Source organism: Rhinolophus sinicus, linkage group LG15 (assembly GCF_036562045.2).
Source record: "Rhinolophus sinicus isolate RSC01 linkage group LG15, ASM3656204v1, whole genome shotgun sequence".
Taxonomy (NCBI): Eukaryota; Metazoa; Chordata; class Mammalia; order Chiroptera; family Rhinolophidae; genus Rhinolophus; species Rhinolophus sinicus.
Window position 1 is genome coordinate 9,549,337 of NC_133764.1, and position 19,583 is coordinate 9,568,919.

Here is a 19,583-nt window from a genome sequence, read left to right on the forward strand (position 1 = left end):
AACTGCAATAATGCTGCGATGAACAATGGATGCACATGTCCCTTAGAAGCAGTGTTTTGGGTTTCTTCAGATAAATACCCAGAAATGGTATTAGTGGGTTCTTCTTTGTCTCTTGTTATAGCCTTTGTTTAAAAGTCCATTTTGTCTGGTATAAGTATTGCTACCTCAGCTTTGTTTATTTGTTTCCATTTTCATGAAACATCCTTTTACTTGCAGTCTGTATGTGCCTTTCAAGCTGAAGTGAGTCTCTTGCAGGCAGCATATGTAAGGGTTTTCTTTTCCATTCAGCAACCCTATCTTTTGATTGGAACATTTAATTCAATTACATTGAAAGTAATTGATAGATATGTAGTTATTGCTACTTTATTATTCATATTTTGATCTTTTTTTCTTTCTTTTTAAAGAAGTCCCTTTAACATTTCTTGTAATACTTGTTTGCTGGTGATGAACTCCTTTAGTTTTTTCTTGTCTGAGAAGCCCTTTATCTGCCCTCTGATTCTAAATGATAGCTTTGCTGGGTAGATTAATTTTAGTTGTAGGTCCTTGCTTTTCATCACGTTGAATATTTCCTACCAACCCATTCTAACCTGCAAAGTTTCTGTTGAGAAATCAGTCAATAGTCTTATGGGAGTGCCCCTGTAGGTAATGAACTGCTTTTCTCTTGCTGCTTTTAAGATTCTCTCTTTGTCTTTAACCTTTGGCATTTTAATTATGATGTGTCTTGGTGTGGGCCTTTTGGGGTTCATCTTGTTTGGGACTCTGCACTTCCTGGGCTTGTATGTCTGTTTCCTTTGCCAGGTTAGGGAAGTTTTCTATCATTATTTCTTCAAATAGGTTTTCAATTCCTGCTCACTCTCTTCTCCTTCTGGAATCCCAATAATGCGAATGTTGGTATGCTTGATGTTGTCCCAAGGCCCTTTAAACTATCCTCATTTGTGGGAGGTTCTTTTTTCTTTCTGCTGTTCTGATTGGGTGTTTTCTGCTACCTTATTTTCCAAATCGCTGATTCGGTTTTCTACTTCATCTAATCTACTGTTGATTCCCTCTAATATAGTCTCTATTTCAATTACTACATTCTTCATTTCTGACTTGTTCTCTTTTATGTTTTCTATCTCCATTTTTGTGTTTCCTATCTCTGTGTTGAAGTTTTCACTGAGATCATTGAGCATCCTTATAGCCAGTGTTCTGAACTCTGCATCTGGTAGATACTTGTCTCCACTTTGTTTAGTTCTTTTCCTGGAGCTTTGTTCTGTTCTTTTATTTAGGACCTGATTCTTTGTCTCCTCATTTTGGCTGCCTCCCTGTGCTGGTTTCTATGTATTAGGTAGAGCTGCTATGTTTCCCAGTCTTGGTAGAGTGGCTTTATGTAGTAGGGGTCCTGTGGCGCCCAGTAGCACAGTCTCTCTGGTGACCTGAACAGGGTGCTTCAGGTGTATCCCTAAAATGGTTTGTGTGTGCTCTCCTGTTGTAGTTGAGTCTTGGTTGATCTTGGCACATCAATGGGAGGGATTGACCCTCAGGTCGATTGGGTTTAAGGACTGGTAGTGACTACTGTGGAGGAGTTCTTGTGCAGCGGCTGACCCTACAGAGCAGGACTCACTTTAGCAGGGCTCTGGTTCCTGCCCAGAGGCAGCTGGGTGGTGCTCCGGCAAACTAAAAGCCAGCCACCAGGCACACAAGTCCCAGGGCCTCCTAAGAGGAGTCCTACCACAGGCCAAGTTCAGCCTCCACCTGTGCCATGCCCAGGGCCGCTTGGTATGATCCCCAAAGCAATCTGCAAATGTCTTCTACCTGCACTGGGCTGGAGGTGCCTGGGAGAGGTTAAGCTAAGAATCAAGGCTGGCTGCCGCTAGTGCTGGGCTTGGGGCTGCTCAGCACAAGATACAGGGCATGCTGAGGCCAGAGGATGCTTGATTGGGATTTGTGAGCCTTTGAGAAATTTTAGGAAAGTCTGCAGCACTAGTTTATATGGAAAAGCCACTGAAAACTACTTGCATGAGCCCACAAGTTGGGTGGGGTGGGTGTCAGGGAATCACCAGGGTGGGGCAAACAGTCTTAGCCAGATTGAAGGAGACTCGGATATGGCGGTCACCTGCATCTGCATACTGGGAGCAGGCAGGGCTCAACAAAGGAACAATGGCCTCTGTCAGCACTTCTGTCTGGAAGAAAGCTTCCCCTCCAGCAGTCACCCTGAAGCCAGACAATGCAGTTCCTCCCCTTATGTCCCTGCCGCTTTCAAGCTGCTGCTCCAGTGCTGGAGCTCAGTGTGAGTGAGCCTATCAGTGAGTAAGTATGTGTGCAGGCCCTTTAAGAGGATCGCCTGGGACTCTGCCACCCTCACTGGCCAAAATATCGGCTGGTTTTCACAGCCAGAAGTTATGGAGACTTCTCTCCCTGGCACTGGAACTTTGAGCTGCTAAGCCTGGTGTAGGGCCCTTCACTCCTCATGGGGTCCTGCACTGCTGAGATGTCCCTCCCGATTTTTAACCATGACATACAGGTATGGGGACCAGCCCCTTCCATGTCTCTGCCCCTCCTACCAGTTTCCATGTGGCTTCTTCTGTATATCCTTAGATATAGGTCTTCTGTTCAGCTAGACTTCAGGTGATTCTTGATAGCTGTTCTGTAGTTTGGTTGTAATTTTGATGTAGTCATGAGAGGAGGCAAGCACAGTATTTACCTACTATACCATCTTGACAGAACATTCCACATATTCATGATTTAAATCAACAATAGCAACAAAAAGAGCAAACTGCCAGCTAAACCAGTAATAGACATCACTTCACTGAGCACAATAAAGAGTATCTATCTGAAACTAGTAACCAACAACATAATGATGAGACTCTAGAACATTCTCACTCAAGTCAGGATCAACACAAGGGTTTATCTTACCATTATTATATGGAAGTTCTATCCAATGTAGTAAGATAATAATAAAAGTACAAGTATTGGAAAAGAAGAGCTAAAATATTCATGATTTGTGAATTATAGCTGAACATGAAAAAGTCCAAGAAAAAGAGAATTAACTGAAACACTTTGAGAACTAATTTTAAAAGAGTTAAGTACAGTTGTTGGTTATAAAAGTTACATAAAAATCAACAGCTTTCCTACATGTCAGCAACAAAATGAGAAGAAAAATAGTAATCAAAATTTCAGAATAGTAATCAAAATTATAAATACATAAAAATAATTTTTTAAGTGTGAGGCTAATCTAAACAAACTTACATACTCTATAAAAGAAGATATAATAAATGAATAAATGGAAATGTTCAATGCTTCTGGCTTGTAAGACTTAACATTGTAAAGGTACTTACTGCATACCTATTGAAACGGCTAAAATTAAAAAGACTGACTTTATCAAATGCTGGTGAGGGAATGGAATTGGGAAAACTGGAACTCTTATCCACTGTTAGTATGAATGTAAAATGATACAACCACTTTGGAAAACAGTTTGGCCGTTTCTTAAAAAGTTAAACATAGACCTACCACATCATCAGTCATTCCACTCCTAAGTATTGACCCAAGAGAGATGAAAGCATATGTCCATGTAAAAACATGTTTAGGAATGTTCATAGCTGCTTTATCTGTAATCGCCAAGAACTGGAACCAACCTAAACGTCCATTGGCAGATGAATAGATAAACTGTGATACAGCCATACAATGGACTACTACCAGAAATAAAATAGAGTGAACTATTCATGCACATAACATCATGAATGAATGTCTAACTAATCATGCAGACTGAAAGAAACCAGACAAAAAAAGAACATATACTATATGATTCCATTTATATAAAAATCTAGAAATGGCAAACTAATATAACATGACAGAAAGTACAACGGTGGAAAAGAGCAGATGTGGGAGGAACTGTCAAGGAGCATTAGAAAACATTTTGGGATAATGGTATGTTCTTTATCTTTATTGTGGTGATGGTGTCATAGGTATACACAGGTCAAACTTACCAAATAACACTCTTTAAATATGTGCAATTTACTGAACTTCAATTATACCTCAATAAGACTTGTTTTTATATTTTATCTGGAAGAACCAAAGAGAAACACACAATTTGTGATTTTTATCCAGACTTACATTCTATCCTTTTGATATCCTAACAACCCTAGTAGAAACACTTAAATATTCAAATCGTTAAGTACAACAGTTGTATTGATAGTTACAATCTAAAAAGTGTAAGATTATCAATGATCACCAAGTTTATTTTAACAATATTGCCATTACATTACCAATGGTATTTGTATTGAAACTTGACAAATTCATCTATAGCCTATGTATAAATAAATAAAAATAGCAATGAGATTAACTGGGGAAAAAAAAACAATGAAAATGAATAAATGAGTAAATACTGAGCCTACCAGCTTTTGAAATACACTATCCAAATAGATATGAAATGGCAGGAAAATAGATCAGGGAAACAAAATGGAAAATCCAGAAAATAGATCCAAGTTTACATAATACTTAAGTACTTAATAAACGTGGCATCTCAAATCAGTGAGAATTATTTTTTTTAATAATTGTCATTGAATAACTGGCTAAATCTTTGATTAAAAAATGAAGATCCTTACCTCACACCATATATGACAATTAATTCCAGATGGATGAAAGATTAAAATATATGACTCTGAGTTCTGGCAACAACGGAGACAGAGCTAATGCAGAATCTCTACCACTGCCAACATCCATAAATACTAGATAAATGTAACTTTAAAAATATTAATATTTAATGTGTAGCAGCTCACACAAGAAATAAAAGGACCCCAGATACTAAAGGAACTAAGACTATGAAAGCCAAAATATTAAAAGAAACATTGAGGCCATGGTGATCATGAAGTATGAATGAGTAGGGAGGGAGGAGACAAGAGGAAAGAAATATTGGTTATTAGATGTGGAAATAGGCCGTAACGGCTATAGGCTTGGGTTTTAGTACCCACCCACAGACATAAGATGGTGCCAGGAGTGAGAAATAAGACCCTGCATTCTTTCCTTTATCAGGTATTTCATGAGCATCTACTATATGCCAGGCCTCCTGTAAACAAAACAGATCAGATTCCTGCCCTTACATAAACTTACATCCTGACAAGTGTTAGAATGGAACAAATGGGAGGATGTTAATAGACATAGGTAAATTAAATAGTATGTTAGAAGGTGGTAAGTGTTATGGGGGGGAGAGAAAATACTGGTAGAGCAAGATAAAGGTGATCAGGAGTGTGCGTGTGTGTATATGTGGTGTGTGTGAGAGAGAGGGAGGGAGAGAGGGAGGGCTAGAGATAGATAGGTAGGTAGACAGACAGACAGACAGACAGACAGACAGATATAAGGAAGCTGTTCAAGGATATTAACTAGGATAGTCAAGGCAGGCTACACTGAGAAATGACAACTGATCAAAGACTTGAAGGAGCTGAGAAAGTCATCCATCTGAATATCTGGACAGACCGAACTACCAGGAAGAACAGACTGTGGGGTTGAAGGACAAGGGTATAGGCAGGGAGACCAATTAGAAAACTAGCAGTAATCCAGGTGGCAAAAAAGCCTGGACCTTCCAAATGTACCCTAAGTGACAAGGGGACGAAAAATCTTTGTCCATCAACCTAAGGTGACAGCAAAAGTTTGTCTCTACCCAAAACTCTTGAGTAAAGGGAAAAAAAGTCTTCAATAGGAAAAATTAAACCTCAGACCTGCTAGAGATCAGAGGCAAAAGGCATTCTCCTCATGTGATACAGGAATTTCCAAGGTGATTAATTAATGGAAAAATCAGTCCCAAGACAATGATCATTCTAGGATGTTTGGCAAAATCACTTGATAGGAACATTTCCAGAACTAAGACCAGTGGGATTTCTACAAAATCCCAAGTAATGATAAGCGCATAGTCAGATAGTACAAAGCACACAAGGAAATCATTCACCATGAGCAAAAATCAGCAGACAAAACAAGCAGAAGGATCAGTCCCCCACAGAAATTAAGATCATCCGTCACACTAAAAAGAACTATAGGATAAGTTATGTTTAAGATTCTTTACAAGGTAACAATGCTGGGCAAAAGACAGGTATTGAAGAGATCGTACACTATGATTTCATTTACGTGAAGTTTAAGAACCAGTAAAACGAAATCCATGGTGTTAGAAGTCAAGATGGTAGTTATAGTGAGAAAAGGACATAAGAAGGCCCTGTGGAAATGTTTTATTTCTTGATGGCTGAGCTAGTTACACAGATGAGTGGACTTTGGGAACATTCATCCAGCTGAACACACATGATTTGAAGAGAAAAGACTGGCTAGCCAGATATGCCAGAGGGCAAAGAAGGAACAGGTCCCATGTCTGGCCCTCCCCAAATGGCAGCACTGGTGACTGAGAGGTGGGGAAATTCCTGGTAGTTTTGGAGGGCAAGCCTAAGTGAGGTCCCCCAATCAGAGCCTGAGCAGTTTTTTGAGAGAACCCCAATGGAATGGAGAGGGTAGGAAATACATCACTCAAGTTGTAGAGCTACTTCCAGTTGAGATGGTATTGGAGGGGAATGGGTAATGTAGATTAGAAAAGTCCTCAGGAAGAAGGTGTATTCCACTGGAACACAGAAGATGGGAGCTAAAGATGGTCTTTGTGGCCCAACCCCTCATTTTACGGAAGAGAAAAATGAGGCCCAGAAAAGTAAAGGGACTTACCTAAAGTCACCTCTGATCCCCAGTATTAACAGTTTTCCTTGACAGGGTATGTACAGAGTAAAGACAAGAGGCAACAAGGCACAGTGGTTGAAAAGCAAGACTCCGGAGCCACACCACTTAGATTTTAATTCCAACTCCACCACTTGCTAGCTAGCCATGTGACCTTGGGCAAGTTCTGTATCCTCTGTGTGCCCCGATTTCTTCATCTGTAAAATGGTGTACAAAACTTTCTACAAAATGTACAACCAATGTATAACTGCTATCTACTACAGCTGAACAAATACCTACCCAAGGACCCAGTGATTCCACTTCTAGACACACACCCAGCAGAAGTGCATCCATATGTGCATCCAGAGACATGAACGAGGATAGTCGCAGCAGCATTATTTTTAATAGCTAAAATCTGGAAACAACCCAAATGCCCACCATAAATGAATCAGATAAATAAATGTATATATGTATATCATAGATCACTATAAAAAGCAATGAGAACTAGAGCGGCTGGATGGCGCGGTTGGTTAGAGCGCGAGCTCTGAACAACAGGGTTGCCGGTTCGATTCCCACATGGGCCAGTGAGCTGCGCCCTCCATAAGTACATTGAAGGACAACAACTTGGAGCTGATGGGCCCCCCAATATTCCCAAATAAAAAATAATAATAAAGCAATGAGAATTAATAAAACTACAACTATCCATGGATAAATACCACAAATGTACTACTGAGTCCAGAATACAATTCATTTACATAAAGTTCAAAACCAATGTATGGCAGGTAGGGGGGCCATACATTGACTGGAAGGGGGCACAGAGCAGCTTGTGAGGTGCTGGTATGTTCTTGATGTGGGTGCTGGTTATTCAGGTAAGGTCACATGATGAGAAGTCTTTGAGCTGCTTACTTATGACTCATGTGCTTTTCCACGTGTATGTTATACTTCAGTAGAGAAGTTTACTTAATAATAATAACAGAACCCACCTCATAAGGCCATTATGAGGAGTAAATGAGGTATGTTTGCAAAGTGTTTAGAACACAGCATGGCAACAGTAAGAGCTACAGAAATGTGTTGTGCTTGTGGAAAGGTGAAGTCCAAAGTCTAAGATGAACACTTTGCCTCTGGGGGTCCTTCCTAGGGCCCCTCTGAACCCCCTCCATGACAAAACATGACAGCTTCTCCCTCCCCATCCTTCCTCACATACCAACATGGTCTTCAGCGGAGCCGCCAAGACACTAAGACATTGAAAGCCCACAGAGCCAAATAACGTGCCCAAGCTTACACTGCAGGTAGAATGGACTTAACCTCTGAAGGTAGAGAGAAGGTAGAGAGAAGCTCAACCATAATCCCTAATACATGCATCCTGGCATTTCATATGTTATTAGATAAAATGCGGTGCTCTCTGATCTTGATTTTAGAACTAAATATTTTCTACAAATCAGGAAAATTTGAACTTGCTTTTCACTTTCACTGGATGTTCTTCTGCAGAGACCTTTGGTTAAAAAAACAAACAACAAAAACAACAACAAAAAACCCAGCTCTCGATTCCTGGTTCCAGCAATAAACTACGATGAAAAATACAGGGGAATGCCCAGTCCATTCTTCCCTAGCATTTCTGGGTATCATGATGGCAAGTCTACCAGAAAATGTGGTTTAAAAAGGATTGATTTCTGTGGGTTGGAGTGAGGAGCAATTTCCTCCCTTGTGGCAGCTGGGAAGGCCGAACACTTTCTCACCGTGAATTCTCTCCAGGTCTGAGCCATGAAGTGAGACAGGGCTGGGTCTGGGAATAAAGAGTTGGCTGAGAGGAACCTGCCCACCTCTGAGGTCTGGCTTTAGGCAGAGGAAACAAGTTGGCTTCAGGACTCAGAGCAGGGAGGCCAATGTCCAACAGCCCTGCCCTGAGGCGCCCAACCCAAAGGTACTTTCATGTTTCAGATGCCAAATTCTGTATCTGTAAACACAATGTGTTTCCTTTTTCATGCTGGGGTTGGGACTGTTATTGTTCAGCATTTTCTGCACACCGGCCCAGATGTAAGCAGAGCACTGAGGGAAGTAGCCTGTGAAGAGCCCTCGTCTCTCAGGGCCACAAAGATGTGGTTTGGGGTCAAGGGTCCAACTTCTCCGGTGGGAAGAATTACACCCCAACCCAGGCAGGGCCCACAGGGGCGGGGGGGGGCTGACCCAGGTTGCAGTGTAATTTCCTTCACGTTTCGGGGCAGTGGTGAGCTTTTGCCCCAAAACCTGAGTCAGTTCTGGAGCTCTCCCAGTCCAGAGGACCTGCCTGGAGAACTTCAGAGCTGACACCCCTAGAAAGACCACTCATTTCAGGGAACTGTAGTTTCTAAAAAATCTTGACATGGAAGAAAACAACAAAAACACCATGATAGACCAAATGCAGGAGAGAAAAGTGAACTGGACGAAACTCTAATCCTTCCATGATACAGGAGCCAAATCCGAAACCTGCTTCATGACCCTCAGCACCTCCCAGTGTCCACAACATTTGGCAAAGTTCCTCACATTGGGGGCCCTCCCATGTTTACAATTAGTGCAAGTGTACAAGTATTCACCTTTCCACATGCACAGCCTCCCCAGTGAGAGTGTATTTCATCTGCAGGTAGGGTATCCACTTCACTCCTCTTTACATCCCAGTCAAGAGCCACCTGACCACTGAACACTCCAGAAATGTCCACTTACAGGATACTTCCTTTTTTTTTTTTAATTTTGGAATATTGGGGAACAGCTCCAAGTCGTTGTTCTTCAATCAAGTTGTGGAGGGCGCAGCTCACTGACCCATGTGGGAATCGAACCAGCAACCGTGTTGTTCAGAGCTCGTGCTCTAACCAACTGAGCCATCCAGCTGCCCCACAGGGTACTTCTTTGTCTGCAGGGTGGGGCAGCGAGGAAAGGTCTTCTGAGACGGAAAATAGCATACGGCTTTCATCTCTTAGGCTATTCTAAGTAGTAATGGCTGCCCTGGTTATTATATTGAGAAGGATTCTAATACCCTAAGACCATTTCTGGACTTAGGAAAAAAGAGTGCTGTGATTGAGTAGCACTGTCTGCCCTGGGTTCAGAATGGGACAGTGGTGGTACATTTGCTAGACACTCACCACGGCCACTCCAAGCAGGAACAGATGAAATAAGCACTGACACTGGTAATCAGGCAGGCAGGAAGTGTCCATCACTTTGGGACCTCAAATATGGAATATAGCACAACAAATAGGCCCCCAGGAAACTAAAACAGATATCTCATTTCCTTGTTACACAGGACTCAATTATTCAAATCCAGCTCCTTCAAAGGTCCCTGTAGTCCTACAGGTTGTCTGACTTCGGTGTGGAGCTTCTGGAATGTGTGAAAATTGGACAACAACCAATAATCTCTCATCTGTAGGCAGAAAAGGACTGGAGGAAAATCTAGAAAATCTAGCAATAGCACTAGCCAGAAAGGAACTCGGATGGGCCCCCAGCTAAAACTCAGCCACCTGAAAGAGGGCTCAGACCTCACTTAGGCTGGCCTGAATCCTCCACAGAGAGAGATTTCCAGCATCTCCCTCCAGGCACTAGCTGAGTTGGAAAGATTCTTTAGTTATCAGTTGACGTAATGAACCAGGCTGTTACTTTCTGCTTTTCAAGGTTCTCACCCAACAGATTTTCTTTGACCTCTGAAAAGAAACTTGGAAGTCCACCATACCTACAGAGACATCTTTCTTCTGCGTCTTTTTTTTTATATATATACATAAATGTACTGCAACATGAATTCATTTCAACTTAACTGTAGCTACTATACTAATCCTGATGGCAGAAGGGTCAGTGACGTCCAGGGATGACCCTAACATAGGTAAAGGCAGAGCACACTGCTCCATTCCTTGGAAGCAATCCTCCACACCTGTCCCCTCGGATGACATCTTCCCTTGTTCTCTGAGTGCCATCAGATGCCTCTGATAGAAATGTCCATTGCAAAGGAGGCTGGGGGCAGGAACTTAACACATTGTTTGTGGGAAACGAGTAAACTCGTCATATCGCCTCTAGTTGGAACCGGCAAAAATTTTGCAAAGTAAATAAATAGAGACCTCTTTTTAAACTAAAACACTGAAAGTTTCATAGAAAAATATCAAATAGATCGAAAGATATGAATATTTTACGGAAAGTCTAATTTTGGCAAGAAAATGTCAAAAAAGCCCTGCGTTACGACGCGATTTGGCGGGAAAATGCCCGCTTACATTAAGTGTTGGAAGGAAAAAGCTCAAAGTAGAGGCATTCTGCATCTCATCCATCATAGGGCCACAGTCCCTTCTCTCTGTCAGAGGGCAGAACCAGCACAAGATAACGTAGCCAGGGCTGAATACACACCTAGCTAATGTCTCCCAGGAGCTGGGGATGGGAAGGGAACATTATAGGCAGAGGACTGACAACTGAAATGGGCCTCTGCCTTCCGATGTGTGTGTGGGGGTGGGGGGAGGGGTGTTTCACATGAATTATACAATGTTTCAAAGGCAGATTAAAATCCAATTCTGAGTTTACAATAGAGATACATTTTTGAAATAAGAATGGGGAATACAACAATACTGAACTCACTATGTTGTGCTATACAAGTCAAACCTCAGGACAGCAGGCAGTACAGAGGCAAAGAGACCTGTGTCTAGAGGACTGTCCCAGGCAGCTCACTTATTTCAGAACAACCGTGCCTTGGAGCTGGTTGTAATAGGACATGGCTTTTATGTGACCAGCCTTCAAAACAAGCACTGCTAATACGCCCTCCTCTCTGTGTACACAGTGGCGTCACTGAATAAGCCAAGATGTACCCTGCAGACCTGTCCACACTTAGATCAGTTTGTGTAAAAATTGCCCTTTGGTGGCAGGGACATCTGTTTTTGCAAAGTTTCGGTTCCTTGTGGCAATCTGATTAATGGAAGCAAAGCGCACATAAAGCACCCAGTACAATGCCTGGCATTTAGTAGGGGTTTGTGGTCTGTTTTCAGAATGCAACCTGACAACCACCTTGGACTGACATTCTAAACTCTGCAGTTCCCCGGCCACCCAAACCAATGCCACACCTTTCGAGGCTATGGAGACCACAACGGCTCATATGTGTCTTTCCAGATGACAGGCAAAATGCTGCAGGCCTCTTTGCAAGTATTAGGCTGAAAACCTGAGCATTTCAAAAGCCTTCCTACACCTTCAGTCTCCCTCTAATGAAAAGCACTGCAGAAACCCAAGGTAAGATTATCACCTCTATAAAGGAAGAAGAAAATACTGGCTCACAAAATATCTGCGCTTGTGCATGACAGATAAGGTTGTTTTATAATCCAGTTCCCTAGAGAGCCATTTATTTTGGTGAGGCCAGTGTGCATAGCAGACACCATACAAGCCATCAAGATAACGCGAATACCAACCCAGTGGACTTTTGAAGTGTAAACATAAAAGTCTATTAAGAATACAATGTTGGTTTAATCCCAAGACAAAAAATTTACTTAATGAAAAGCACAACTCATCTCAAGAAGGAAATATCGATACCAGCTGTGAGCAGAAAATGAGGGGATTCCTTCCAGGGAACATTTGAATTTCAACCCACTGCCTTTCCAGTATTTTCTCTGGACATAACGTCTCAAATACTTTTCCGAGGATCTCATTTTTCTGTAGGAGGAGGAGGAGGAGGTCAGAAAGAAGTCTGGGCAGGGCCAAAGGAGAGCTCGGCAGAGCCTGGAAATGCAGAGACCGGCCCCCCAAGGTTTGCCCTGACACGACTCTGTCTCTCTTCTCTGGGGAGCGTAGAGACTAGCCTCCCTGCCCACCAGATGCCAGTGACGACCGCAGCAAGACGTTCCCTCCCGCTGCCATGGGGCCAACAGAGATAACTGACAGCCCTGTGCTGCTGACACACATTAGCTGCCCCTACTAGCACCACGTCAGTGACAAGTATATGCCATTAAACTCCTCTCTTTAGTAACAACACTGCCAAGAAATTTTTCAGTATGTTCCAGAGAAGCAATGGGATTCTGGGTACTAAGGAGAAAGGAGAAGGCCTTATTAAGGACGATCTTCAGAAGGCGTCCTTAAAGAGGATTTTCTGATTACGAGCTCTAGTCTACCACCTTTGAGAGAGATCACAGTCCCTGGAATCAAGAAAGACTTGGTCGTTAACAACACCTGTGGGTGCTGAGACCCCACAAGGAAGTCTTTGAACACTCTTCACTTATATTCCTAACTCCCAGCTCCCACTAGGCCTGATGGCCAAAATGAAGCAAAACTTCTTATATATAATTTCATATTTAGGCAAGTATGAATAGAATAAATGTAATGTAATATAAGATAGTATTATATAACATAATATGAGATGGAAATCACCTGCAGTTCTAACAAGAAGTAACAGGTTGTTCCAACTTTTCTCCTATACATGGATATGTAACTGCCGTTCATCCATCCATCCATCCTATGGGGAGGCAGTACAGAGGATGCAATAAAACAAAGCATAAACATCAGGCTGGAGTCCCAGCTCTGCCACTTACTAGCTGTACAGGCATGTCGTCCTAATAGCTAGTAGGCTTTGGGTAAACCATTTAATGTCTCTAGGTTATGGTTTCCTCATCTGTAAAATAGAAATAATAATAGTGCCTATTATTAGCATAGTCACCATGATTAAATGACTAAATTAATGTGAGTGCATGGCAAAAAATTAGCACTCGAGAGTTAATCGTCATAATGACAATAATTATAATAATTACTATGACTATAAAAACATTCACTGAGCTACAGCGATGTGCCAGGCTCTGGACTAGGCAGCAAATAATGTTAGCCTTCTGATTTTGCTAGAGTCTTTAGCAGGGCATTAGATGTCTCATGGCAACATCATCAATATAACCTCCCTCTCTTCCTGGGGATGATGGTGGGCCCAAACACCAGAGCCATTTACAGCATGAGGAACCCCCTCCCAAAGCCACGTTTAAACAATTACGAGCATTATGTTGCAGGTACCCATGACCATAGGCGGCCAGCCCAGCATGGTGCTCATCTTGCAGAGACGTCTTTTGTGTGGGTTTTGGGTTTCAGCTGGGCAATGCAAAGCCATAGAGTGAGTCGCAAAACGAGTTTTCATAAGCTCACCCTGTCACAAACCAGTCGGGTTCATGCTGACATCCCCACAGTAAGATTAAACAGCATGCTTCTTCAGGCACTAAATACTAACACAGCTCCGACGTCAGGGGGACACTGATTAAAACTGATGTCAATAATTTATGAAACACAATATGGTCTTCAGATGCTGAAAGAAAGAAAAAAGAAAGGAAGGAAGGAAGGAAGGAAGGCAAAAATGGCCTAGCAACCCAGGTGGTTTAAAATTGTTCATGTATTTTCCCTTCAATGTACACATACCCCACCCCCACTATGCATGTAAGTGCTTCTTTACACCATGATTATAAGTGCACATGTGTAGAAAAGCATGTGAACATTGCTGATACATATGAGCGGAAGAAAGTATTTAGTTATTCCACTGAGAGCTGTCGAGGTTGTAACGTTATACACAGTCTTGTCTTTCATATTGTTTTGAGAGGTTTTGGGGGTTTTCTTTTTTCCGGAAGAAATCCAAAATTGCACGTATAATAAAATTGGGCTTTACAAAAGTTCACATTTATTCCATAGAGAACTCAACCTTGAAACAACACCAAAAAGAAAGCTTGACCAAAGAAGACCTATAGGATATATGCATTTCTCAGTAATCCGAAAGTACCTTGGCCCTACGTAAAAGAATCATTTAGTCAAATGATAATATCAAAGTTTTCTTTAAAAGTTTTAGGGTTGGAGGTGGTTAACCTGGGGAAAGCTGCCATTTTAGTTGATTATAAATTGTCTTGTTGTTTTATAAAGGCAAAACCAGAACAGCACAGTGACAATGCTTCACTTTTTATCAAGACTGATTTTTTGGAATAAGAAAATATATACTTCTCTACTTTGCCGTAGTTGTAAATAATCTGGGTAGCTTGACTTTATATGTCAACAGTGTGAGATTCACAAGATGGGATTACGTTGGAGGGGAAAAAATCTGAGCTGCTGATAGTACAACAGTTAGGGTTTGAAGGATTTATTAATGCTTTTTCTTAGCACACTGCTCTGTAGTGTCTCAGAACACCTGTCAAATACTAATTCGTTCACATATCTCCACTACAGGACCTTTTCATAAAAAGCTCGACCTTTAATTGTAAATCACTTTTAAATTGTCCTTGCTGGCTTTCTCTTTCACAGAATGATGGAAAAATCACTAAGACTTTAATTAAGACTTTATGGGAACTTAAACATGACTTTCCCGGCTGTATCTACAAGGTATCAGAAAATCTATTCAAAAAGGAAACTAAATAACTTTTTAACATAGTTGAATTGGCTTGTTTTTATAAGATGACTGAATAATTGGCAAGACTTAAAGATACTTTAACTACTGAGAATTAAAATAACTTCAGTAAAAACCAGAAAATAGCCGATTATTTGTCATGTAGATTATGTACTTATTAGGCCTAATTAAACTTCTTGAGCAAAAAGGCTTACTAATTACATTAGTTAATATGTTGATTGCTCAATTTGGCTTTTAAAAAATGGTCAATCCAATTTGTGCACATAGTTAGTGCTTTAGTCAAAATACGAAATCCTAAGCTATAGAGGTTATTTCAAGTGTATGGCCATTGTTATAGCAAATGCGGGCTATGCCTCCACATCCAAAGTGTCAGGGAGAGACAGGGGTGGCTGGTGTATCTGAAAAATACTAACGCTAAGAGAAATCTTCAAACCAGTAAAATGTTACCACAACATCCAGTTTATTTGCCTCAATGTATTATTCACTTGTATTTGTCCAATTAGACCCTGCTGGTGACAATTTGAAGGTATCTTTCACATGCACATAGAAACTAAAACTGATAGCAAAACCCTGGGAGGCCCTTGGAATGTCAATACAGGGTTTTTACGCACAAAAGGAAGAAAAGAGGAAAGGGGGAAAGGAAGAGATGGGAAAAACCACCATTTCTGAAGGAATTCAGCAGATCAAAGGAATTTTATTCTCAAAGAACACTAAGCCCGGGTGTAACTACTATCTCACTGCGCAATCCTGAAAAGTCTCTTCAAACTGGCAATCAGTTCTGTCCCTTAGAGGAGGAGGAAGAACAATTCCGTCTGCTAAAGCGGGCGGACACATTGACTGAAAAATGGAGGCCCGGCCATGCAACAGGAGGCACAGCCCTCTGCAGACCAGGACGCTTGACTGGGCCTCAGTGCCCACCCTGCTCTCCAAGACATGTTTTCCATTCGCTTGCTCAAAAGTCTGCATCCGCAGTCATGAGGCACAAACTATTCGACAACAACATGACACAATTAATCAGAACCAGACCTCAAAACGTGTGTTTGTGGGGACCAGCAAACTTTGCAATGTGCCTCAGAGGGTGAAGCAACTGAAGAGACTCACAGTGGCTATTTGGGGGGGTTGGGGGTGGAAAGGAAAAAAATCCATCTGTTCACAAAAGAGTGCACACCAAATGGCACTTCATGATCTAAATAACTTTCATTAAAAAAAAATGAGGGATTTGGAAATTTACATCTCATACTGGAAAAGTAAAGTATTGTCTTACTACCCTCCCCCTCCTTTTCTCCGTCACCCCCCACCCCCGAAACTGATGCCTGAGAGTTTCTACAGCAGCAAAGTTGTACAATTCAGAAACAGAACATATCCCTTTTTTAAGCCTCATTTCTGAGCCAACATATTCACCAGTGCCGGTTTTGTCAGATTTCTCTTTCAGGAACTTAAACCCCATTAAAAGGCGAGAATCTGGACCCTTAGTTAATTCAAAACTGTTTAATTTCACCAAAGCCTGACACTAACAAAAAAATCTGGTATACTTCTTTTTTGGACCAGGATTGAATTGGTTTCAAATAATTACTGAACTCTCCTTTGCAATCTGTAGATAGTAATTAATTTAAATCACATCATTCTTTTGCTAACACAAACGCGCTATCTAAAAGAAAAAAACAACTTTTTTTCAAACCATAAAAGACAAATGAAGGGCACAGGAATGATACTCGTGAGGTACCGAACTGGCCCCTAACTGCAAATCCTTTTGCCATCTCCCAAGGGATTTGTGGTGGTGGGGCTGGAACTTCCCGGGAACCGGGCCGGGGTCCCCAACAGCGCGCCCAGCAGCAGCCCTAGGAAAGGGGTGAGGGGTGAATCCCAGGGTCCCGCCAAACTGAGGGGAAGGCAATGAGTGTTTGCATTTGGATCCGGGGTTAGGGGGACAAGTCGGCAAAATTTCTGCGAAACCCTCTCCCCGCAGCATTTCCCGTTTCTTGGCTTTGCAGTGCGCACTGGGAGCAAACCCGAGCGTCCACCTCCAGCGCCACGCAAGCGAGTGGACCTGCTCTCTGCCCTCCCGGGTCCAGGATATCCCGGAACGCACCTCCCACCATTCCCTCAGCGGATGATACTCGGGTGCAGCCACAGCCCGCGCACCGGAGAACCCGTAGCTGCGAGGCCCGGGAGAAGCTGACCGCGTCCCCGCCCGCCTCCCGCATCCCCGCGGCGCCCCACTCACCCACGCACTCGTTGGCCTCGCGGGCGGTGGCGCGCTGCCAGGGCCGGTCGTAGTGGAAGGGCTTGCAGCGGTCGCACTCGGGACCCGCCGTGTTGTGCCTGCAGTCGCACACCAGGCTATCGTCGCGGTCGCGCACGCAGCGGGCAGCGTGGCCATTGCACTTGCAGCGGCCGCCCACCTGCAGGTCCGACACCGCGTAGAAGTACGAGTCGCGCGCCAGCTCCGAGTCGTCCTCGTTCTCGTCGCCGAACGTGTGAAGGCGGCTGAAGGCCACGCGGATGTCGGTGGCCGTTACCCAGTCCTGAAGCACCGGTGAGTTGTCGAAGTCGTGAGCCGAGGGCCGCCCGTCCAGCGTGCTGAAGGCGATGAGGCCGCCCGAGAGCGGACGCATGTCAGTGTGCGAGTCGGTGCACACGGCCTCTTGCTCGTTCTGCTTAGTGATGGGCGCGCGGTGCGGCCGGTTGTACATCTTGCGGCATTGAGTGGAGTAGAACTGGAAGGGCACCCACGTGCGCCCGTAGTCCATGGACTTGTAGATGGCCATGGACTCGGGCCGTGGCGAGCAGAACTGCAGGCTCACGTACGTCACCTCGAACTTCTTGCCGAGCGACAGCGTGAGCGTGACGTTGTGCGGAAACTGCAGGTAGTTCTCCGACTGCCAGCACGTCAGGTTGTGCGGGTTGTTGAGATCGGTGAGGAAGGCGGGTGGATGCGCCTTCTTGGGGTCCGACGAGTTGCAGAGGTGGCAGGAGCGCAGCCGCTCCTCGCCGCGCTCGCTCACCACGCAGTAGCGCGCCGGGGGCCGGCCGCAGGTACTGGACACGCGCACGTCCTTGCCGAAGGCCGCGTTGACAAAGTCAGGGATGCAGCGGCGCGGGTGGCCGTTCTCGTCCGTGCAGGGGTCCGGCTGCGCCGCCTGGCCCGCGAACATACTGAGCCCGGGTCCGCCGCGCACCGCGCCCACCAGGCAAGCCACCGCCGCCAGCGCCGCCAGCGCCTCCCACACTGCGCGCATCATGCTGCGTCCAGCTTGCCCCGGCCCCGCCGCGCCGAGGAGTCGGTCCGCCCGCCGCAGAAGGCGCCTGCGGAGAGAGGGGAGCTGCGCTCAGCCAGCAAACCCCGCGCCCTCCACCCCCCGGCGGGGCGGAGAGCGGGGGCGCGGGCGCACCCTCCGCTTTCCCAACACCAACCCGGCAGCTGACTGCCCGCCTCACTCCCCAGAGTCCCGGGGCAGGCGAATCATGGGGCCCCCAAGCCCGCACTGCCCGCGCTTCTTCCCGACCAAGCTGCAAGCCGGGACCGCGGACCAACGCTCGACATCCCAGCCACCACCGCCTCCACGCCGCCCTAAGGGCATGCCCGCGCCCGCCTACCCGTCCGCAGCCAGCCCGCCTAGCACACCAAGTCGCCGGTGCAGGAAAGCACCGGGTCCTCCAACCCCACACGCCCCGCGCCCCTTCCTCCCGCAGCCTGGGGTCCCTCTCCTCTGCCCCCGATAGCGTCCCCGCCGGAGATTCCGCGTTCAGGACTTTACCTCTGGAAAGGGCAAAAGAGAAAGAAAAGTTTGCCCAGCCCCGGCCGGGGAGCCCGCACGCGGGACGGCGAGAGCCTCTCGCTCGCTGCTAGCAGGCGCGTCCTGCTTCAGCGCCGGCTTGCCAGCTCCATGCCCGGCGCGGCCGCCGCTGCCCCAGCCCCAGCCCTGGCCCGGCAGCCGCCGCCGCCCCTCTCGCCCGAGTGACTACGCGGCCGCCCGGCTCCCGCTGCTACCGCCGCGGTCGCAGTGCTGCCCAGCCCGCGCCCGGGGCGCACACACACTCACGCTCGCTGGCGCGCACTCACACACACGCACGCACGCCCCCGAGGGCTCTGCCGCCGCCGCCGCCGCCGCCGCCACCGCCGCCGCCGCCGCCGCCGCCACTAGCTCCGGGAGTGGGGGGCGGAGGGGAGCGCGGGGGCGGGGGGGCGGGGCCGCCGGGCGGGGCGCCGGCCAATAACGTCGGCGAGAAGCCGCCCGCTCGCGAGCAAAGTTTTCACCCCGGGAAAGAAGAAAGTTAAAGGGAACCAGCCCGGGACACGGAGAGAGCGAGAGCGCAAGCGGGTGGGAACCGGGGAGCCCGAGATAGAGAAGCAGAGACAAAGAGAAAGCGAGAAGAGCGCCCGGGGAAACCCCGGAGAGGGGGCTGGGCCCGCGCGCACCCCATGGAGGGAGGAGGGGCCGGCGGGGGACTGTCAGCCTCTCCCCGGCCCCGCGCCGCCCGGAGAGCCCCGCAGGTTTCCGCCTGCCCCAAGTCTCGGGGAGCGCGCACGCGGGGGGGAGGGGACGATTTTCTCCCTCCTGATCCCAACCAAACACATCTGTGT

General features: G+C 45.7%; 1 protein-coding gene across 5 annotated transcripts in view; it reads right to left on the reverse strand.

Annotated features, from left to right (window-relative positions):
• Positions 1-19,583, reverse strand: part of NTN1 (netrin 1) — a 196,876-nt gene that overhangs the window by 163,007 nt on the left and 14,286 nt on the right. For 2 of the 5 annotated variants that reach the window (XM_019755250.2, XM_074319331.1), the window contains exon 2: positions 17,223-18,304. In XM_019755250.2, the coding sequence (XP_019610809.1) occupies positions 17,223-18,240 (1,018 nt within the window). In that variant the 5' untranslated portion in view covers positions 18,241-18,304. The other 3 variants (XM_074319333.1, XM_074319332.1, XM_019755249.2) reach the window with 3 other exon arrangements.